General features: G+C 36.2%; 1 protein-coding gene across 3 annotated transcripts in view; it reads right to left on the bottom strand.

The window, feature by feature from the left end:
• Window positions 1–1,307: 1,307 nt before the first annotated feature.
• ANKRD27 (ankyrin repeat domain 27) overlaps window positions 1,308–23,606 on the bottom strand; it is a 57,858-nt gene continuing 35,559 nt past the window's right edge. For 2 of the 3 annotated variants that reach the window (XM_026856577.1, XM_026856578.1), the window contains exons 16-29: window positions 23,131–23,246; window positions 22,247–22,339; window positions 21,674–21,871; window positions 21,293–21,352; window positions 21,074–21,193; window positions 17,013–17,057; window positions 11,869–11,991; window positions 9,949–10,146; window positions 8,700–8,819; window positions 7,938–8,099; window positions 6,925–7,033; window positions 5,497–5,578; window positions 4,853–4,925; window positions 1,308–3,049 (exon numbers count right to left, since the gene is read on the bottom strand). In XM_026856577.1, coding sequence (XP_026712378.1) covers window positions 2,774–3,049; window positions 4,853–4,925; window positions 5,497–5,578; window positions 6,925–7,033; window positions 7,938–8,099; window positions 8,700–8,819; window positions 9,949–10,146; window positions 11,869–11,991; window positions 17,013–17,057; window positions 21,074–21,193; window positions 21,293–21,352; window positions 21,674–21,871; window positions 22,247–22,339; window positions 23,131–23,246 — 1,775 coding nt within the window. In that variant the 3' untranslated portion in view covers window positions 1,308–2,773. The remainder of the gene's footprint in view (window positions 3,050–4,852; window positions 4,926–5,496; window positions 5,579–6,924; window positions 7,034–7,937; window positions 8,100–8,699; window positions 8,820–9,948; window positions 10,147–11,868; window positions 11,992–17,012; window positions 17,058–21,073; window positions 21,194–21,292; window positions 21,353–21,673; window positions 21,872–22,246; window positions 22,340–23,130; window positions 23,247–23,606) is intronic. The other variant, XM_026856579.1, reaches the window with a different exon arrangement.

Below are 23,606 nucleotides of genomic sequence, written 5' to 3'. Positions count from 1 at the left end.
TGGTCAGTTAAGTAGCCTCAGGTTTACAAGGACAACTGTTCTGATACTGTAATAGAATAGAAAACTCAGTTTAATTCTAATAAATTTATACTTTTTCTGTAAAACTCTAAAACAATATATTCTGTTACATGTTTTAAAAGGTGGATTTTGTTTAAAAAAAGGCAGTAGGCAATATGCATGGAGTCTGTATTAAGTCACCTGAGTAAGCTACTGTGTTGGGTTTTTTCTTGCAAATTTATTTCATTTGGGGAGGGGGGGGGGCAAGTTTTTCACAGGCAAGTGCTACTTTAATGCTTGGCTGATTCGTAAATTTAAAAAATTAACCAGTAATTATGTAACTGCTGATACCAAGGCTGAAACTTGGGAGCATGGCAGATGGGTCCTTGCTTGCCTAGAATACAACAAAATACTTTATGTATTATGTAACAGTATTGAACAAGTTGTCTTCCATAGCCTGCTGTATTAAAAATTTGATTTTAATAGAAAAAAAGGATCTAACTCAGAGCTCACATTCTCTGATATTTATCTCTAACCCTTTTTAAAGGTATTTCCTAAGCTATCTTAAAACTTGTTTCCAAAGCTATTCAACCATGCTGTGATTAAGGATCAATAAAAAAAGACTTAACACTGAGCTTAGTGTTGTTTTGCTAACTTAGGTTCTGTAGTTACAGCAGGATATTCTGTACTTACACTCTGTAGCACAGTATCACCAGTTATAAGCTAATAAACTGATTTTTGTCATCTATATTGTCAGGCAGCCTTAAGACAAGAATCATTTAGTTAAATGCATAGTATAATTAAAACATAGTGAGATTTTGCTTATGCAGTTTGGAAATCAGATCCATGAATATTTACTTGTATCTTAAACTTTGTAAGTAATCTCTATATTATTTTTGCTACAGGTAAGGGTGACTTACTCTAGGTCATCTTTATAGTATCACAAGATGAAAAAAAACAGTTTGTATCTCCTCTTGCTCTTATGGCTTGTAATAGCTTATCCTACTTTTTTTTTTTTTTTTTAATGGGGATGTAGTGCTAGAGAAGGAAGTTAGGTGCAAATGTTCAGTTTCGGTACAGTTCTATATTGTACATCTCTGTGTCTTAAACACAAAACCACACAATCTAATAATGGTAATCCATGAATGCAGGAGGGGAGAAGGTCATACTGAACTTGAGGGTAAATTCCAACAGATCCCTCAGTTTGCACATAGACACACAAGGTGAAGCCTTCAAATGCCTACAAAAACAAAGCAAGGAAAACTGCATAAAAGACGCAATGCTTAGAAAAAAGGACTCAAAAGAAAACAGCATTTTCAAGTTATTTTACTAGCTTTTTCTTTCCATCATTTAGCACAAATCCAAGGCACATTAGAAAATCAGAGGAATTCATAAATTAATAGAAAAATAAACACAAACCTCATCTCCAAATGTCCATATGTGCACTTACTGGACATTTTATCTCTTAGATTAAAAAGTTATTTGAAAAAATCACCAGTATGTCCTCCAGCTTTGTACTTCGCCAGGCAGTTTACTAATACCACAGTTAAAAGAAACAATTATTCATACAAATAGTTTATGGAATAAAATGCAAGCTGGATGTGATGAGCCAAGAAAAAAAAAAATACTGCACACAGAAACCCGGCTTGTGCTATTTACATGTTCTCCTACCATAACCGAAACAGTAGAAAATGACGTTCAAATCTAAGCAGCCATCTCGTAGTTACTTGTGAGCTTTCAGTTCTTCACTGATCACCTCTAGGAATGGGGTAGTATTTGGCCTATTCCAACAAATGCTTACTGATGCAAGCAATACCTTTCATAATTGGAATTTCACCTTTTTTAGAGAGCACTCCAGAATAGGGTCCTAAGCAGTTTTGTCTGCAGATGTTGCCCAGGTTCAGAATCATGAATATTTGTGCGTTTTTGCATGACTTGCTTTAGAGGAAGAAACAAAAAAAACCCAACAATTTTCTGTGTCCTCATACATGCTTGCATCTACTTCCTCTTTTTTTTTTTTTTTGGATTAGGCTGTGAACAGTGACTCCAAAGTGTAGCTTTGTCAAGGGCTTTCTACTTTTTCCCCAGTATCTTGTCTCCTGTGTAAGAACTTGATCTTACAGATCCAATGCAGGGGAGCATTGCAAAGAAATTAGCAAGGATTGCATCCCTTCACATTAATAGCATGTATAATGCAGCGTTGAAGATGTTACGGACTATTATTTTCCCAGCTACTGAAATATACAGAAATATATACTATAATGGTTTGTAACATTACAATAAAAATAGACATTTCAATTACCTCTGGCAATAAATACCTTGATATCCAATATATATTTATATATATATATAAATATATATATATTTATATATACTTATCCAATGTAGTGTTAAAAACTGAAAATGCAAAAATTCAAAGACATTTAAAAACAAAGTGGGTAGCTGAAAAATACAATACAGGGTTTCGTTTGGTTTACTGTTACATATAATTTTTTATTAAGTGCTAAGTAGAATAGGAAAGTAATTTTGCTGTCTACATCTCAGCACATCCCTGTTTGTTGAGATCAGTAATGATCTGGCTGTGTAGTTACCTCCAACATAAGCAGAGGATTCAGTCTTCCAAAGTGCTAGGAACATTCTGTTTCTGCTGAAAAGTCATCCTCGTGTTCTGTTCTGAAGGCAAGCTTGCAAGCATCACCCAATTCTTTGATGTACAGTTACTGAAATTAACACCAGTTAGTTCCTCAGCTTTTGACATCAAATTCAGGCTTCCCTGTCAATGTTTTGAAACCAAATCATCACAGCAGTCTCTGGATTGTAAAATATTTGGATCTCTAGGGCTGGATAAACTATTATCACTGACATTCTCTGCTGAAAGTGGCACATTAACAGTGTGTCTTCGGTGCATTAATTTACTCCTGTGAGGAACTTCGATCATGTCATCATGGTTTCCAAACTCACCACTGCATCCTGTGTCAATAATCTTAGCTTTGCTCTGGTCCAGTGTTTCAACAGATTTTAACTTGGTTTTATCGAAGCTTTTAATAGCTAACTGTGAGGATAGAAAAATGGTGTGTTAGAAGCATTGTCTACTTCCTTCATTAGAGAGAAGTAAATTAATATAGTGTTTCTTGAATATAATTATCATATTAATTTCATGTTATTCTTTATACTGAGAACACAGCCAAGGATTAAAAATAGCGTACTTTGTAGGACAGTAATTATATTCAGTCTACATTTGAGAAGAACCTGCCCCAAGCTACATATACATCAGTACCAAACTGAAAAGAGAATGAAGGCATTCATTCATTCATTCATTCATTATTTTCACTGCACTATCCCAATATCATCCCTAACTCTTCAAAACACCTTTTGTAATCCAAATCTCAAGGTACTTGAAATTAACAGCCATTTCTTTTACCATTAAGAAATGTGTAAGTAGTAACACAGACAGGCTCAACCAGGCACTGCTGAAGGCAAAGGCAAGACTCCCTGCTTCCAGATCTTTCCTGTCAGGGAAGACACCCCGGCCCTCCCCATCTCCTTTAAAGACTCTTTTTGGTCGCTCCAACTATTATCTTCAATTTCCACATCTGGTCCTGATTTTTTTCCATTTCAGAGTGTGTGGCTCTCCTTGATTACTGGCCACTCTGCAAATGTTAAAATAACTTAAGAGAAAAAATAGAACCCAAACATGCTAATGACAGATTTTCTAAGATAAGAACAAAAGGCAGAAATTAATTACAATACCCTTTTACTGAAATAATGGCAACAACCTTGAAAAAGTTTCAGATGGAGCTTATACCCACTAGCAATTTAGAGCTGTATGACTTCACAAAGCCACAAATCACACATGCTCAAAGTGCTATATATCATGGTCACAGTAGTTTTTTGACACCTGCTGTACTTGCGTGACATACTGCCTTCAGCGAGCCACAACGATAAAATCTAAATAACACAATTAAATAGTGGGATATTACCATTAACACTAGAAAGAATTAATTAAATACTGCAGTTGTAAAGAATTAATTTGGCATTCTCAAGGGTCTTTGCAAATGCCCCCTCGTAAGGGCTCTATGAAACAGAACAGTATTCCATTTTCTCGATGGAGATGAGCAGCAGAGTCTGTATTTCCAATACTATGTCAATCTAATAATGGACAGCTACTGAACTACCCTGGTAGAAAACTGTTTCTTTTGAATAAGTTAGTTTCTCCTCTTGATTTACTATGCTGAAATGGCTCAGCAGAAGGTCCAGTGAGAGTCAAAGCCAGTGTACAGGAGGAAGAGGGAGCACATGCTCTGGGTGCAGGGCAGCACCCAAGGGTCAGATTGGTGTAGGGTGCCACAGTACCCCCAAACATAGATGAACTAATTACATGTTTGTATCACAGCTGACAATGCAACATGCAGTTTGCTGTCACGTGCGCAAACAATCTCCTCCTACAAGAAGACCTATCATGCAAACCCTAATTTTAACCTACTGAAAAATTTCTCTCTTGTATATAGCATCTCTGCGTGGCTACAGCTCTCATGAGCTGTGGAGTTTTTCAAGTCTTGGTATAATCTAGATGTTACTAGACATGACAAAGAAAACAAGACAGAGATGAAGCCTGCAATAAGAGGCTTATGGTGTTTAAAAGTAAGTATAAGATGTTTAAGAGGTGCTATAGAAGCACCATTGAAGTTTGAGCAATGATGAAACATTAGCAATTTAGCAAACAGGTCAGAATTTTGGGATTCATCAACCACCACTAGTAAAGAAACTTTCCTGTAATATGTATCTGTATTAATAGCAGACAAAACAAACAGATTTGCTGTATTATACAAATAATTCAGCAAGTATTTCCACTTACCTGATGTAATAACTGATAGTCAAAATTAGGGACACTTTTATCTCTTGTTATTGTTCTCCGTAAATGTTTTGCTCTAAAAATATTTTAAAGAAATTAAATTTAACTATGTCAGTCTTTCCACAAAAATCTCGGCCACAGATAATCCACATGGTGGCACTATCTAAACACAGAAAGACCACTGTCTGACACCACCACCTCAAAACAACAGCCTACTAGTATTTCACATATTTTATCACAGAGTATACGTTAACATTTAAAAAGATCATAGGCAAAACCCAACCACTGAGTGAAGCACTAAGATAATATTTTAAAAGCAGTCTGGCTCTGAAATGATTAAATTTATGATACACCAAGTATTAGTGCAAAACCAATTTTAAATACATTTGCAAGTACTCCTGCACTGACAACCTTTTCAGTCCCACTGCACAGCACGTCACTGCTGTTCACCAATGTGTATGTCATGCCTAGAACATCTGTCTGGTCATGTGGATGTGCATGCCTTGGAGAATTAACATCTACTGTCAAATTAGTCATATGTGATGTCTAACAATGCTTGACCCACTTTTGGGCTTTATTAACAGTTGTATTTCTTGTTCGCTTACGGGAAACAATAAACATACTTCTGAGGAAGCTTCTATGCTTACTTGTTAAATCTGTTAATTGATTGGACCAGTTGAAGTTGTCTGCTTATGGGATCATCAGCTTTCTCACATGGCTTAGAATTCACTAGGGGTTTAAAAGAACAGGCAGCTAAAATTACAACTGAGTCACACTTAAGAATTAAAAAAACACAGTTCTGAATGAAAAGTGGTATCTACTGACATTAGATTTTACAGTAAAACTATAATAGTAATAACTTGAATCAAATCCATTTATCTTTGAGAATTTTAAATCATTTTAAGTTGCAGGAGTAAGCATTCTTCATCAGATGAGCATGACTAAAGCTTCTGAAGACACCATGTAATTCTAGACTCAATTCCAATTTTTACAAACCTGAATTAACACACAGGTGCTATATCACTGGTTTGTTAATATTACTTACTCATGTCTTCTGTTGTCTTTTTAGAACTATTTTCATAATATTTGAAAGAACTATATGAATCTCGGGCATCAGCATACTGTTACTAATTTTGGTTTTGTAAAAATGAAACATTTACAATCTTTCCTAGGAAAGCAGGCAAGAGTTGTTCTGAAAATCCTAATACTCACCTAACAAACTCATGGATGCTGAAATTGGCACACTACTGCTCCTCATCTTTCCTAATTCCTGCTTGTGCAGCCTCACTGTCTACTCTCCACAATTCTGGTGGCAGAAGATCCTTCCCTGTGCTGATTGTCTAGCTCGGCACAAAACTTGTGACCCCCCCTTGCCCCAGGTTAGTGAACTGTATCAGCCTGAAAATAAATCTGAAAAACTTCTGAGCCACCATAAGGAAAGTAGTGGATAAACAAGACCAGAAGCTGAGGGCGGCAGGAAAGAGGTGAGGATGGATGGTGAGTAACACCATCTCTTCAGAGGCAATAAGCCATTACATCAGCTCAGCTGTATGGTCAAACCATACTATGTGTCTCAACATATTTGCTTACACTGTGCTATATGCTGCCATTTACTGAAAGTCATTCTTTTGCAAACTGTGCTTAATGGTTTAGGCAGTTACCTCTGTAGCTCATATTTCCATCCCATAATATGAGAGACAGTTACTAATGGAAGAGTCACTCCCTGTTACCCTGTTTTAGGGTAATGTAAATGACAACTAGAGATTTAAATTAATCTGGTTTACTTTGCACTGAAATGGACAATTATTACATGGTTAATATAATCTCAAATGTGGCATTTTTTTTTTACTTTCACACACACACACAAAAAAGTAAAAACTGAGTTTGCAGCAGTCATTAATATAATACAAAGTCTGCATTTAGTTACAGTATTTTAGGTGCTACCTTTAATAAATACGCAAAATAGTTGCCTGTTCTTTAATTATATGTAAATCAATTATATAAATTATTTGACATAGTTGCACATTAATTCCTAAATCCCTTTTTACTCATACCAGTGGAAATATGACATGTACCTTTTTTTCTTATCTTGATAGAAGCATGCTGCTCACATTCCTTTTCTCTCTCTGCTGATGTAGGTACATAGCTTGGTGCTGTTTCCAGCAACTTAATGATATTTGAATTCTTAATTTTAAAAGTTTCCATTTTCACCATTATTAAAGAAAAAGAAAAACATCAGTACAATTTAGGACTCTAGTCTATGCAGTGTGTTAATTAACTGCTGCCAAATGAATGTAACACACAAAAATACCTCATTCTAAATACAAACTTTAAATCATATAATTTTGAATAGGGACAAAATCAGTGTTCCACAAGTTGCACTGTACCAGAGTGATGATTCTGTAGTCTAGATCGATTATTTTAATAATTATTTATTTTTAATAATTATTTATTGCTAAGCTAATTTCAGTTTAAATGGTAATACATATATTAAAAATTGACTCAGCACAGGATTTTGTTGTCATTATGCTACATCTCAGAGGTTATTTAAGCGCATAAAGATATGCATTAAATAATTTTAAGAATAATTCCTATAATTTAATATTACATACTATGTTATTGCTATGAACATAGGGGAAGGTCAGAGTTATAAATGACAAGATAAAAGGTATCAAAAGGCATGAAGGGCAAAAGATGGTGGGTGGAACAAGGAAGATTGCCAGCAGTATAATTGATTAGTGAATGGTGTTTGTTTTCCTACATTCAATATTTGTTCAGCTTTCTGCCATTACTAGCACAGATTTTAATGTCATTTTCATTCACATATATGCTTTCACTCTTTCTAGACTCATCCTTTTTGTCTAGAATAACTTATTTTAGAAATGCAACAGATTTCATATACCACAGGTATCATATTGTATGTTGTCCAATAAAAAGGCATCTTAGTCTTTATATCAAGTGTAATTGCTAAATACAGAAGTCTTGGCTAATACTGTTGTGACAAGTATTTATATTTGTTTTCATGCCTATATTATGCATATGGAACTTTATGAAAATCTAACGTCAGAACTGAGCTTTCTGCACTCACCGGCTCGGCACAGTCTGCAGGGGTACAGTTCCTTTCGTTCCTTATATGTGTCATTGCACCATTCTGAAGTAGCAAGTCTACCAGGGCTTCGTTCTTTCCTATCACGGCCTCGTGCAGTGCTGTATTTCCTTTGGCATTAGAAAGGTTAACAGAAGCTCCATGCTGGACAGCAAGATGAAATTGAAGTTATAAAGACAGAGTAGCATGAAATGGAGATAGCACATTACTCTAAATCTGTATTTCTCCTCTTTTCTTTTCAATGTATGAATGAAAACAATGCAACAGAAACCTTGTAGCTGTATACGAACACAGAAAGCATATACTAGCAATCACCAGTTCAACAATAAGCCACCTGATCATATTATTTCCTCCTTTCTCATAGCCACAATTTCATGGATCAGCTCATTTCATTTTTGTATGTATCTACTACATATTCCAAGTTTAAAAGATATTTAAAAAAAAAAAAAATCACAAAACCCACAAGAAACCCTACAAGATAGAATCATAAGCAGGAAAATATAACACCTGCCAAAAAAATTTTCATAAAAACAGTTAGCTGTACAACAGTAAAGTAATATTTATCTAATAAAGCACCATGAAAGGAAGGGATTGAATGGAGTGAGATAACAAATACTTTTATTTTTTCCCTGAGTAGTTTTGACGAAGAAATGTGCAACTAAAAATACGGATCCCAAGTACTGGATAAGTACATATATCATGTAAGAAATGCTAATCTGAACATTCTGTTTTCAGTGATCCTACCTGTAACAACAAGGCAGTAGTCTCATACTGACCATTCAAGCATGCATAAATTAAAGGAGTATTTCCATATATATCCTTTTTATTTTGTTTAGCATTGTAATCCATCAGACACTTTACCACCTATTGAAAAAAGTAACAATTTTTTAATTTATGATACCAGCTAACCATAATCATGCAGTGAAAGCCCCCCTCCTTTTTAAAAAATTTTTTTTTTGAAATCTAGAATGAAAAAGAGATGGAAGAAAAAAGGATGGAGAAAACAAGTCTTATCTTTGCCAAACAGATGATAACCACAAGTATCTCTTCCTATCATACTAATTTTCATATATTACCACACACTTCTTTAAAAAAAAAACTTAGGCAACTGAAAGAAAGGGCAGAAAATAAAACTTGAGGTATGTGAAAAACACATCATCGGTAACTTAACAAAACATCAAAACCAAACCATCACAGCAACAATATCCTTTCACCTTTTCCAAACTCATTGTATATGCCACATGAACTAACCTTCATTAAGCTACAAGTTTGAGCTGTATTCTAGTTTTCTTCTTGCTTCCCTAGTGCTTTGTCTCCCCACCATCTTCACAATTCTCTCAATTTTTTTTCCTCTTGCAGTCCTCAGCTCCTTATTCTTAAAACTCTAGTTTTCCACTTTTCTGCATATTCCCATTTGCATTTCTGCACCTGATTTTTCGTGATTGTTGTTTTTCCTCTCTCATTTACTCTCCTTCCTGTATTAACACCCTCCCGTCACTAGCTCATGCTTCTCCTTCCCTGCTTATGCTTCCCTGACTTGTAGTGAGGAATGAGGTTATCTGCTACCCTCAGAGCTCCACTTGGCTCATAATCTACTTAAATGTAAATATTTAATATTGTGCCGATTGAAGACACCAAGTCCACTGCATCAACAGATGTACACACAACCTCCTTCAACAGAAGGTACAGAGGTAAGATACATAGGAACATTCAACTGCACAAGTTAAAGTGTTCAATATATGACAGTAGATATGTGTAGCACTTTCATTAAACCATTATTTCAGGTCATTAAAAAAGAAAAGGTGCCTACTGAAACTGTTTCAGTTTAAAGATCCCCTTTTCATCTGGAGAATTTAGAGACTGAAAGAAAAAAAAAGAGTCACCTAACTAATTTTCACTATTACTGGTTTAGTCTTGTTGATAATTTCACAAAACAGCTTTTTGTTGGTGGTTAAGTGTTAAATAGCTTGCATTTATGAAGAGGCTCAGTTACCTGGAAGTGACCTTTCTGGCAGGCTAGATGAAGAGGAACTGCATGTTTTACATTCTTGGCACTGATACTGGCTCCATGTTGCAACAAGAGAGAGACAAGCTCAGAGTGTCCATGCAGTGCAGCCATATGCAATGGTGTAAAACCATCTTGGTTTGAAACATTTACTCCAAGGCCATTAGCAGAGATCCTTGCAAATTTCTGTTGAAGAAAATACACACCAAAACTATATAATTAGTCATGCTACTTTCTGTTGACAAAAATGCAGACAAATACCTGCTAAGTATATGGACATTACAAGAACTTCTGCTACAAAGCCTGATTTGAGACCTTCAGAGAAAGAGTTCATAAACCAGAGCAGCTTGGTAGTATTTTTCAACAGAACAATACTTTTCTTCCACCATGAGAGCTTCATATAGAGAAATTCCAGAAAAAGTATTCATGGTATTAAAAAGAGGCTAAAGCAGCATATGTTGAGATGATATAGCTGTTAGGATGCTCATACATATGGAGAGTAAGTGTTAATATTATGAGTTACTTTCATTTATACAGACATTTATGCTCTTGGAGATAGACACTACATACCTCTTTTACTGCTGCAGGAAGCTCCAGGTAGTAAAGATAAAAACTAAAATTAATTTTATTCATGTGGAAGTAACACTGGCCCAGAGAACTGACTCCCATGTGGAGTCAAAATAAGGAAACTCCCTGTAAGACAGCTTACACAGCAGTACAGTACAGAACATACTTTTTTACTCCTCTCACAAACTGTGAAGGTGCCTAACATTTACAGTGGTAGACAATCTTTCATCATGCCTACCTAATGTGCCTACCTAACACAGTGGTTAAGACTAGTTAAAAAGTTCCTTCTACTTTTCATTCAGTAGGCAAGCAAATTCCACCGCAAATGCCATTCCTTCCCCTGTTATCAGCAAAATAAACTTTACATCTCAGGCTCTGACATCTTTAGCATACGATCTCTGTACTGAGGGTACATGGACACACATTACCAGAGAATAAAACGTGGTCTGAATGTGAAGCATTTTAGAACAACTAGCATACTTTTAGCCTGCAGAAAATGAATTTAGAAAAAGTTAAGCTATTTTACATTTTCTCAGTTAAGTGATACGGATACTGTTACCTCAAAGTAGACAATACATTGAAATACTTTGTTTTGTTTTGCAATGACTTATCCAGTTATGTATACATTCAGACATAGTAATACATGCTCTTCCTGAAAGGCAAGTAATTGGTTTTCTATTTCCAAAAAGCTGGGATCATTCTTTATTTACATTTTTAAAAGTCTATTGTAAAGCCTGACTCTCCTCTACAGTCGTGATAAATAAGGGGAGAGGAAGTCTTTCCAATTGAAACGGAAGTCTTTGCAATTATATTTTATTTCTGAAGAGGTTTTAGATATAGCTTGTATGAAAGATATCATGCAATTAAAAAGACTTTATCAGCATTACATTGACTATAGGATTAGCAGGTATTCCTTGCTAACCTGATTACTAACAGATAAGTAGATGTTGTCGTTTAATGACTGTGACAGTTAGCAACATAAACTATAAAAGAGAACCAGGACAAACTGAAGCTTAAAGATTTTTTCCCCTTTATTCAAAGTTGTCCAAACCTTAATGACAGCAGTCCACATCCTCTAAAAGCAAACTGCAAAGTTTTTTCACTCCATTAGATGTTAGGCAAATCTTTGAACACTGTTCCTGTGTCCAAATTTTTCTACAGCTCAATTAAAAACAGAACAATTTGATAACACCAGATGAACTCTGTTAAGTTTTGTATATATTCAACTGCTTTTTAGACAAAAATACATAGGTGTTGGGAAATATGAATGCTACTTCCCTAGGACTAAAAGTCACATTACAAGAATATAAATTATTCTTTTTACAGAATTAATATTCCAACCTTTTGTGCTGGCCCACATTTTGAGCACTGGCATAACGGATGGCAGAATTCTGGTTTTGATGTACTGGCTGTGTCATCCTCATCTTCTAAGTCTTCTTCCATCCATTCCAAGAGATAACGTACCTAGCATAGAAAGCAAGTCCTCCTTTATAGAGTCCAAAGTTTCCATGTTCTAATAAATTTGCATATGTAGACAAGTAAGATTTCACAAACATACACTTGTGAATATCTCAGGGAGACCACACAGCTACCTCCTGGCATCAGCTGCCCAGAGGCCAAATTAAAAAAATCAAATGTTATTGTTGACAAAGCATCTAGAAACTTCACCAAGCATAGCAGTGAAGTAAATTATAAATGACTTCCTACTGCCTAATCAAGATTTCTGTTCACTTATTCCAAACCCTCCAAATCCTTTCAGCTCAGATGATCTGTGCCAGCACGTATCAATGCAAATTTTGTTGCATCTTTTGCCTTAGCGAACATAAGAAGTGACAAGGATGATAACATTTTACTGGTATCCAAAACTTTGCAGGAGCACTGACTTTTCTTAGGTCTGTCACTTCCCAGGAGCTTGACAGTTGCCCTTTTTCCTCAATGTGCAGTACCTCATTTTTGAGGGAGAGGCCCTTCAATGAAGACAGTCTTAGGACTCAGAACATTGATGTGTGATTTGCAAACAGTGATGCTTACTGCATGTTAATTACATTTAATTCTATGTAGCAAAGAAAGGCTGTTTAAATAATACACTTTTACCTTGAAATTCATTAATCCACTGTAAACTAAAGACATCTTAGAATTAGCAGTGGCTGTATGAAGTCTCCATTACTACACCATCTGGCAATGTTAAGCCTGACATCTATCTACTGTTATCATTCTGAGTTTGTATTACACTCAGTGAGACAGGTCTTTAAGAAACTGAAGACAGAAGTGGGAATTAAATTGGTCTCATAACACAACAGACAGTACATCAACAGTCACCTTCTTCCAGGTGCATGAAAATGGCTAACATCATGGCACTCAAAAACCAAGACAGAAGGAAGATCAGGGTGCTTATGTGTGGAGGCTCGATGTCCCAGAGCTCCTGCAGATCTTCTGGGAAGTTCCCAGACACAGTAAATTACAGGATTACATAGTGGGTATGAGGCTGTAATACATGTCATCTTGTGAAGGGTTTTCCTTTTACTCTTTTTTTTTTTTAGCAACTTTTAAGAGACTTGTCTAAAGATGTATCATTGTCTTGTTACCATGAAGAAAGATTAGCCCTTTGTCTCCCACTGAACAGTGGCATGGAGCAAAACAGAGGAACCACCTTTTGCTGAAACTGAGACAGAAGTATCTTTGCTGGCTTTGTGGGTTGGGTTTAATGCCACAGAACTGGATCAATCCAAGAGCTCTTACAGGTGCTAGCTAAGAAGAGAATGGGGAGAAAAGAATTTCTTACAGGTTCCTTCCACTATATTTACTCTCACACTTGTCAGCAAGTTCTGCTTCTTACCATTAAGGTAGCTCTGGGAAACTAAACACACCTTAATAATCTATCCAATTAAACAGATGCAGCTAGAATAAATCCTAAAACAACTAGTAAGGGCCTTATACCTGATTCTGAATAATAACATAATTGAGACAGAAAATGCATGCTTTTCACAGGGAATATTACTTTCCATGCAAATTCCACATTGTTCTCTGGAGTAAAAATAAATCTCTTGAGCTTGTCTGTTTATGGAAGGCCAGATCAGTGAAGGTTTACTATTTGCTACATTTGTACATGTCTAAAATATTACTGTCACTTCCCTCGTTCCCTGCAGACTGATCATGACTCTCACAACTGACACCTTCTTCTATCACAGCTCAATACTGCTGCTCTCATTATCCAAATAGGCAGCTCTGAACACACTAATACCAGTGTCTCACCAAAAATCTGAACATGCTACTCCTGTGTGTATCTCTATAATTACAGTGGAATAGCTTTTGTTTGTTTGTTTGTTTAAAGGGGTTTTGGTCAAAAGATTAAACTTACTTTTAAGCAGGCACACCCTGAAGTATCTCAGCAAATTGTCCATCATCTCCCTTTGCCAGCTAACTTGTCATCTAAAACCTTTACACTGCAGAGTAACACACTTTCTGGAATATTTAGCAGAGCACTCCAGGGACACTGTATGCTGGACTTTTAGCTGCCCCACAAGACTTATTTTATACATGAGATTTGCTTTTTTTATGGTGGATTTGCATATATCCATTGCATCAGAATAGTCAAAACTGGCTGGGTGGAAGGAATTTCAGAAGAGTGCCTAAACCAGTATTCTACACTAAGACAATGCAGTTCTTCCTTAATACCGTTTGATCAATCTCTTCTGAAATACTTTTAACAGAAGAGGTTCTGTAATGTCCCAGGTCTGTTCTTGTGTTATTCCACTCTAATAATAAAAGGTGGGGGTTTTTTATTTTCTTGCCTTTTAAATCTAAGTATCTTTGTTGAAAGCTGAATGGTTCATCCATCGCTAAGGAGCCACACCATACACCTGAACACCAAATCCAATCACTAAGAATGAAAGACCAACACTTGATGTTAAGCAGTATTGACTACTTCTATAGCCTATTTTACTGCCTTAGAGCCATACAAAGGCTTTGTTCAAAGCAATATACAATGGACTAAGACAACTCTTGACAGACTTCACCAATAATGGAGCTATAATAATTTTCTAGCAATTCAGCAACCACTTAACATGTAAAAAGTACAGTTTGTGAACCACTCAAAAAAAAAAGCTGCTGCATAACTGAAACATATTTTGGGAATAAAGCTTAATCCTTTATATACAGGTATTCCCTCCATATTGTCTCAAAATATTTCTTTTTAGTACAGACACAGAAAATTTAGAAAAGTGAGCTAAATTTTATTTTCAAAATGTTGAATTAGTTGCCATTGAGTCAGCTAAAATAACTGTCACTGATTAACATGATTATCTCCAATCTAAAGCACACTTGAAGTTTGCAGGTGCTGCAATGATGACAAAGGTTGTTTTCTGGCTTCCTGAACAATCACAGTATAATATTTTTTTTTTAAATCTTCCAGTTTCATAGCAGGTTTTTTTAAATGCCTCCTCTTGCAAAGCTCAATTGGCTGTCACAGGGGAAATCCACAACAGCACTAATGACCCTACCGATGCTTCCGTTCCTATGGAGACAGACCTCAAGCTGTCAGAATAAGATAAGACTTTTTAAATAACTGTGGGTTTTTAATAGAGACACAAGCTGTAACCTTTGCCATCCAACTGGACAATTCTCTTATAATGAAGTTTTACATGAACTTGAGTAACGTGGAAAGTAAAGGCACAAAAGATAAGGTGATTCTGTCATCTGAACACATAGATCAGATTTCTATATGCTTTCCATTGCTGCTATCTGTTGAGCATTACTAGAAACTAATTTTTCAAAAAAATCATAGTGCTATTTAATTTTCTTTAGATATTTTCATGATGCAGTTTATTGTTGCAAAGTCTGTGAAAAGTTAATTGTAATACATTCATGTCTACTACTTGCCAGAAAGATGCTAAGTATTATCATTGTATGTACTTCTGCTTCTTGAAATGATTTAAAGGCTGACCTGGAAATAATTACTAAGATTAAGGTACATGTAAACTAGAATAATTATATTTACTTAACAACTGAAAGTTGATAAATTTGTTTCTATCATCTAACTGGAATAAAACATGAGAGAATCAATATTCACATGGTATGTATTTTGTGACACAGATTATGTGTTTTACGATGACTGCGTGATACTTGGTTAGCATCTGTAACTCCTGGTACATATCATCTTAAGAAATTTTTCAAAACATATATCCAGCAGAGAAACTCTGCATTCTTACATGGGTTCATTATTTTTTTCTGTGCACTAGAAAACAATTAAGAAGTGTACAGCTTTATACATCTTTCCAGAGACAAAACTTCTAATTTAGATTTCCATGTCATCTACAATTTTTCAGTAGACTGACATTAGAAGCACCTTATTGTTCAAATTTTCAGGAATGAAGGGGAACAGTAACTAAAAAAATATGTCAAGACAGGTGGTAAGTATCACTAATTACAGAACAACAACTCTGAAACTGGTATTATTACAGTCATCAGTTATCTATCTGAAGTGAAATCCAAACTACAGTAAAGTTGTATGCCCCTGATATAACTTCTCTGTACTGACTGGTGTCACTTAAATTTCCCCTCTGGATGAAATATTAATAAAAATACATCACAACAAACAAAAAAGGAGCCCATTTTTAATTTATAGTACCTATGCACAATTATTACATGCAGTAAACACACAATAAAGAGTAGACAATACTCAAGCATTAGAGAACCTGGTAATTTAGGCATCAGAAAGCCTTTGTGGATTTAAAAACACTGCATTACTGGAATGCCTCCTAAGTCAAAAAACCACCAAATGTAAATCCCACCATTCTATGTCCAGAACTGGTACACAGCATTGCCACTGGAGCATGTGCATCAATGCACCTATGGGGAAAGATGCAATGTACTTCTGTGACATAGGAACAAGCAACTGGGAACAGTAACACTTTCTACTGGATTTGCTGTCAAAAATCACGTTCACCTGAAAACTCATCTATTTTGCCTTTTTTTTGGTTTTTTGTGCTAACTGCATATTCAGTCTGATACTGTGACCTCAGTATATGTATCATTTTACAGTTCTGCAATGCACCATGCTCCCCATCTAACAACAGCAGCCTAAGCAGCTGCAAGCAAATAAATTGCACTTTCCCACAATATTTCTTTTTAACATGCCTGCCCTGAATGTTGTTCTTCACAAGTTCTTTGCATCTCCTGGAGGTGACTATGCATACATTTTTAAATGACAGGCCTTCACGAAGGCATTTTTCAATTTAAAGTAATTTCTTCAGTGCAAGAAGTCAAGGAAGTATCAAAATAATGGGCCTTAAAGCACTGTAGGCAAAATAATTTGGGGACATGGAATGAATGTTCTTTGTAGAAAATTAATTGAATTTGATTAATTGATACCTAAGAAAGGTATTACCCAAAGCATTCTTCACTTAGTACTATTTACAAATAGCTTCCTCAATCTGAATTAGGTAAATTGAAATTCAATAATATTCAACAGCCATGCTAAGACTCACCATTTCCAGATCTCCATCAGCAACTGCTCTCAGGAGTTTTTCCACCTATGTATGTAGAAAACAATTTATTTGCTTTTTTAGTATTGGTATTAAGTTGTACACAGAAAATCCTGCACCCTTTACTAACCCTCTAAGCCCACGTGGTAGGATTACTGCTAGTGCATAAATGCTGATTAAGTTTTAAAGGAAAAAACTTCTCCCTTAATGAATTACAAAAGCTGTGCAAGGCCTGTGGCCATTTAATGATCTCTGACTTGCTTAGTTAAAGATAAACAGTACTTATCTAAACAGAGGACATGTAGCCTACACGCTAACAAAGCCATGTAAACATATACATTATTATGCTGCTTCAGCAGCAGCTGACCAAGCATTCCTGTTGTGAGCCTAACTCTAAAAATCCCTACTCAAGACAAATTTCTACCCTGATAAACAGTAGTCCTGTTTGGACTCTTGCTGAGATACTATATGCTACCAGAAGCACAAAGGGTGGCAGGTTTTATTTTGCTATTTGAGAAACAACAGTTTAAGATGAAAAAGATGTTTTCCAATTGTTCACATCTGCAGATTACTGGTTTATTCTTACGTTAAAACCCAAACATTTACAAATCTAACTTGATTGCAAGTATGAAATTTGTTTTCTTACTTAAAATCTGAAAATCTATAAATATCAAAGGGTACACAATAGCAAAAGCCAGGTCTCTTCAACTCGGAGTTACTCCTGGTGTCCAGCACTAGACCAATAAAGTACATGTATGCTCAGGGCAGCTAATGCCTGAGCACAGCTGCTCTGTGTGGGTATTTTCCTGTTTATGAGCTCTGCAGGGGCTAAAGAGGCAAGCGAGGGGAAGAAGAGATGGAAGGTTCTCTGAAGTGCACTGATGCCATTCCCCTGATCCCTCCGATTGCTTGTAAAAGCAGGAGAAAGATGGTTTTTTACTCTCCACTTCTCCTCTGCTTCTATTCTCACCTGAAGGAGCTGAGATCTAAACTGATGAAAATGGGATAGGTGCCAGTAAAAGGGCAGGGAGAGTCCACTAGTACTATCAATAGGCAACTTGTCCAGCCTCTGCAGATTGTTGAAGCATCACTTAATAAGCTTTGTGAAAGTCTGTTTCAGCATTATAGAGAATTATACTAGCACTGTGCTGCTGTGTAAACAAAGTTGTTTCAGTATTAAGAAACATCTTGCAAGTTGAAGATGTCATGGAGTAACAGCTACAGTCACATTTCAGTCTTTATCTAGAAATTACTACCTTGCTGACTGTGACAGCAGTGTTTGGTAAAGCAAACAAGGAAGAATGAGACTAAAAGGAAGTTGTGTTTTACTCATATGATCACTTTCTTCAGGATTTTAGGAGAAGAACAAGATGCATCTACAGATCAGACGATAGATTAAATCTCTTCATTTTTATGTCTTTTTAGGAAAGCCACTAAGTTTCATTTTAGTACTATATTTCTAATACAAGGTGAAGCTCCTCTAAGTCACGCACTAGGCACTCAAGGCAGGATTCCTCTTTCCTAACTTTGAATGTCTAAAAGTTAGTGTCTAAATCTAAGCCAGTGTGGTGGTTTGACCTTGGCTAAATGCCAGGTACCCACCAAGTCACTCTATCACTCCCCCCCCCACTTGTTTTTTCTCAATAGGGCAAAAAGAGGGAAAGAAAATAAGATAGGAAGAAACCCAACCCTTGTGGGTAAAGCAGTTTTAATGTATGCAAAGCAAAGGTCTGCACGCAGAAGCAAAAAGAAAATAGATTTATTCTCTACTTCCCATTAAAAGACAATGTCGGGCCTCAGGAAGCGGGGCTCCAATATGCATAGTGGTTGCCTTGGAAGACCAAGGGTGACACCACCACCACCCCACCCCCCTTCCTCCTTTCTCCCAGCTCTACACTGGGCAGACGTCACATGGTCTGGAATATCCCTTTGGGCAGCTGGGGTCAGCTGTCCTGGCTGTGTCCCCTTCCATGATCTTGCCCACCCCGTCCCACTGTGGGGGGGGGAAATGTGGGAAGAGGCCTTGGTGCTGTGTAAGCACCACTCAGCAGAAGCCACCACACCAAGGCGCTGCCAACACCCTGCCAGCTCCCAGCATAAATCACAGCACCATGGGAGCTGCTATAGGGGAAAACCAATCCCAGCTCAGCCAGACCCAGTACAGCCAGTCATTTAAAGCCACTCTCTGGGAACTACAGAACAGAATGTGGTCAATAAATGACACTTGTGCAACTCAGGTCAAATTAAGCATCTCTGAGATTAATTCCTCTCTGAAGGTACTGATTTCTCTCCACTGACTAAGGAGGGAAAACAGATGATGTCCAGGAGCCAGTCTTATCACATACAAGATAATACAGTAATAGCAAGTGACCCGTAAACTGAGATAATTTCTTTCCAAAAATAACAACTTCCTTACGGTTCTAAAAACTGCCTCAGGCCCTAGCAGTGAAGAAACATCTGTTATGCAGCTTATAGATAATTTATTAGGAGTACTTAGGGCAAGATGTCTGCTACATCATTTTCCCATCTTTCCAGTTTGCCTTCTTACTCCTCCATGGAAGTACTTTCCTTTAAATGTAAAAATAGATGAAACAAATCTACTGCAATTCACTTGCATGCTTAGTTTTTCTGTTGATGAACTGTGCAAGCAGTTACTAGTTCCAACAGAGGAAGTTCCAAATTTACATGCCTGGCTCTTTTCCTCTCTCTTTTCTAAATTGTAAACAAGCCACATACAAGACATACACCATGACCGGCTCATTTAAGTGAAGAGTTTAATTGACCAGCAGTATTGGTTAATAAAGTTCTAACTGCATCCCCTTAATGCATGGTCTAAGCCTTGAAGTCTGGAAAACTGACCTTATCAGCTTCCAGTGGCATTCGCTTCATGGAGCTCGTTCAGGATTAGGCCCTTGCCTCTTTGCTTAGTAAGAATAAGAGCAGTGAGCCCATGTGAAATTAGGCAGACAGAAATGAACAAAAGCTGGATTACAGGAGGTCATCAACCCCAAGAATCTAAGATGTAAGCCACTTGTAATCTTTTTCCCTGCTTTGAACTACAGTCTTAGCTCTTGGGCATGATAAATTTGTTCCTTTAAGGAAAAATAAATCCTCAATCTGTGAGATGATCTTTTATATACATTAGACTTTATTTAGAGTGCTTGACTCTGCACAAACAGGGAAGTACACTACCAATATTGAGGCTCTGATAGAGTAACTGATAATGAAGTCTGAAATAATACTGTCCAGTCAAACCTTTTATCTTTGAGTCTACTAAACATTTTTAGAGAACACACTTTTGCCAAGAGTTTAATAGCAGGAAAAGGAAGAATTTGAAGGTGGAGGCGATATAGAGAGAAACAAAAATACTGAGGAGGTCAATTTAGAAAAAAAAATGGAACAGGAGGACTGCAAAAAAATAAAAGAGAGAAGCATCAGGAGTGGTAGTGTGACAGTCTGAGGAGGGGATAAATGGAAAGTATGGATCCAAGGTCCCACACGAAAAAATTCAGAGAATGGCATCTTGATTAGTGCAGACAGAGCAAAATCAGCAAATGCGTATGTGCAAAATACTTAGTATACCATGTGTACTTCTTCACATGTTACAAAATTAATTTCCTATGCCTATTCTGAAAACTTGTCTTAACATTCGCATTTGTTAGATTGTTTGGCAGTACGCCTGTACTAGTCTCTTCTTCCTGACAGATTTTGTAAGCTAACAATGGCATGTAATTCCTGGACAGGACAGCAAGGTCCTTGGGGCACTGACTGCCATTACAATTTTGTACATCTCAACAAATTCTCAAATTGTGTAGTTAACTGCAGTAAATCCAAACAACTGCTCCAAATACGCTTTCATTTTTTCCCCAAAAATAAACAGCAGAGACACTGATACTACACAAAAATAAGTGTTTAGATACTGAAATGACAAGCACCTGAGGATAGCAGCATACAATTTTCCAAACCAGGCAGAAGGCTATTACTGAAGAAGCAAGTGTTGCAAATTATCACTCTTCTAGCTTCCTTCACTTTGCTTATTGTCAAAATTTATACCTCAGACATACCTCTTTATAACTACTTTTTACTTCTTCTGGCCTTATATCAGTTGATGTTGATGACAGGCTTGAGACAGATGATCCTCTGCTAAAGGTTTCTGTTGAACGCTGAGGAGACCTAAGCGGTGACTTAAAGTTGTCAAAAAAACCCCCAAACCAGATACATATCAGATTAAGCAGGTTAAACATAGGCAAAAAAAAAGTTTAGCAACTTGCACTGGTTGTTACCTCAGAAGCACTCTGTCCTCTTTCAAACGTTACATAGTTTAATTCCATCAATGACAAAATCTGCATAAAAATATTAATAAAGAGAACCAATGTAACTCTACTTAAAGAGAAATCTACTGAATGAAATGCAAATTAGCTGGCAATCTAGTAGTAAAAACAGATTGACTGAGCAGATTAAAAGTACCCATTTACAAATTTATGTTCTATACCACAGACTGTATTCACACTATTAGATTTAAAATGTGACCCTTCTTCTTTAAAGTGAAACACACATTTTAACTTTAATAGTACCAGACCACAAAATTCTATTAGCAGGTAAGCATCTACACCTCCATGGCATTGCATCAGAAAGAAATCAGGCTAGAAGATAAAGAGGAATACCTTGGAATTTAATGCACACTGTAGGGAAGTCTCTTTCATCCTGTTTTGAATTTCTGGATTTGCCCCGTTTTGCAAAAGCACTTCTATGATCCCTTGATAGCCCCAACGAGCAGCTATATGGAGAGGAGTATCTCCCTTTTCATTACCAATATCTAGTCTACAGGAATGCACATCATAGTAGACTAAAGCTTTGACGCACTGGAAAGAAAAGGAAAGCTATCAATAAATTATAGTATTGTTTTTCAATTCATATAACATGTGCAATCCTAAAAAGTTTTTTTTCATTGCTGCTCATACAATCCACTGCCTAAAGGGCAGGCTTTTACAATTCAGTGTCATTAAACAAAGAGTTAAATAACTAAATCTGCACAATACCACTATTTTTAATGTGAATGTATAATAAAATTTTCTATGAACTACTGAATAAGCTCCTAGTTTACAGCATGAAACAGTTAGCTCCCAAATCTTTTTTATTTACTTTTTTAAATATACATGTTTAGTGCAAATTCGCATCACAGTTTAATTCCATTCTATTAGAATGTCCATTTAGTTTGTTACAAAACAATTACTTACATCCTCATGACCATAAGTGCAGGCTAAATGAAGTGGAGTATTTCCATTATTGTCCTGAACATCAGTACTTGCCTTATAGTGCAATAAGAGAAGCTTAAAAGAAAAATAAAAGTAGACATTTAAGTAACTAAAAAATTAATGAAAAAACAATTGTTACTCTGTAGGTTCCTTTAGGTTTCTAGCATGATGAAGCACTTCATGAAAAACTAGCTATGTCAGACCCTACCCTCTCCTGTTTCAGACACTACCCTCTTGGCATTACAGTCCTGGTTTTGCCCTACCCTAAGAAAAAAATAAAAGCTGCTTCTTACATATTCAGAGTTGTCATTTAAAAAAATAATCATCTACTGCAGCAAACACTGCAATACATATACATGTTAATCTATCCTGTATTTTAAGAGCCTATGTAAGTGAAGACACAGCTTAATTTCAACAATACTAACTGAGGAATCTCACATATATAAAATTCAAGTACACAATAACGTAGTTACACTGTCTATCCTAAACACAATGCGAAGTCATTTAATTCATTCCAGTGACTGCAATGGTTCTTCTGTCTTAATGAAGAACAGAGATGTTAAGAGGCTCTCCATTTGTACTATGTATTAGAGATTTGTATTAATAAAATGGATGAATTTTCAGGAGTGCATAGCTGTCAACTGCTTGGTTATTACAAATGGCTGAAAACTTTGCAATATACGAAAAAATATCATGCAAGCTACAATGATAAAAGATCCTCAATTCTGACAGCATACACAGTTCTGGTAAAAGCTTCTCAGAAGACCTAAATGACAGTAACAGTAGAACAGCTTAGTACGAGACATATATTTACTATTTAGGTTAAGTATTTCTTTTTATTTCTAATTAAGCCTTTTGGTGCTTACTGTAACATTTTGATATCCCTTCTGACAGGCAAGGTGAAGCGGAGTTGAACCATGGTAATCTGTAGCATTGACAATGGCTCCTTTGGCTACTAGTAAATCCACTAATGATGTTTGCCCTTGAAAAATATGCAGACATTAAAAGAAAGAAGTAAACTTTTCAGAAAAACATTTCTACTTTTCAAATTCAAACACAAGCTATAAACTAAGACACCCTGCATTCCTGAATAATATGTTCCCATATACTGTATATTCACTTCCTTGGTATTTGGTGTTTTATTGTAGATTACTCAAGGTCAAAGCTCAATAAAAGAACCTCCAGCTAAAAGCAAGCTGTGCTTGTATCTCATGAGTAAGAAAATAAGAGACAATAATGCCATGTCACACAAAGCACTCTCCTTGGGATTCAAGATAATAATAAAAAGAGATTATTTTAAAAACCTAAGAAAATTAATACCTCTTCTCATAGATCAATGGCA

The sequence above is a fragment of the Athene cunicularia genome (genome assembly GCF_003259725.1).
Source record: "Athene cunicularia isolate RWA chromosome 11 unlocalized genomic scaffold, athCun1 chr11_part1, whole genome shotgun sequence".
In the NCBI taxonomy this organism is placed as follows: domain Eukaryota; kingdom Metazoa; phylum Chordata; class Aves; order Strigiformes; family Strigidae; genus Athene; species Athene cunicularia.
This window is presented reverse-complemented; position numbering and strand designations above follow the sequence as displayed.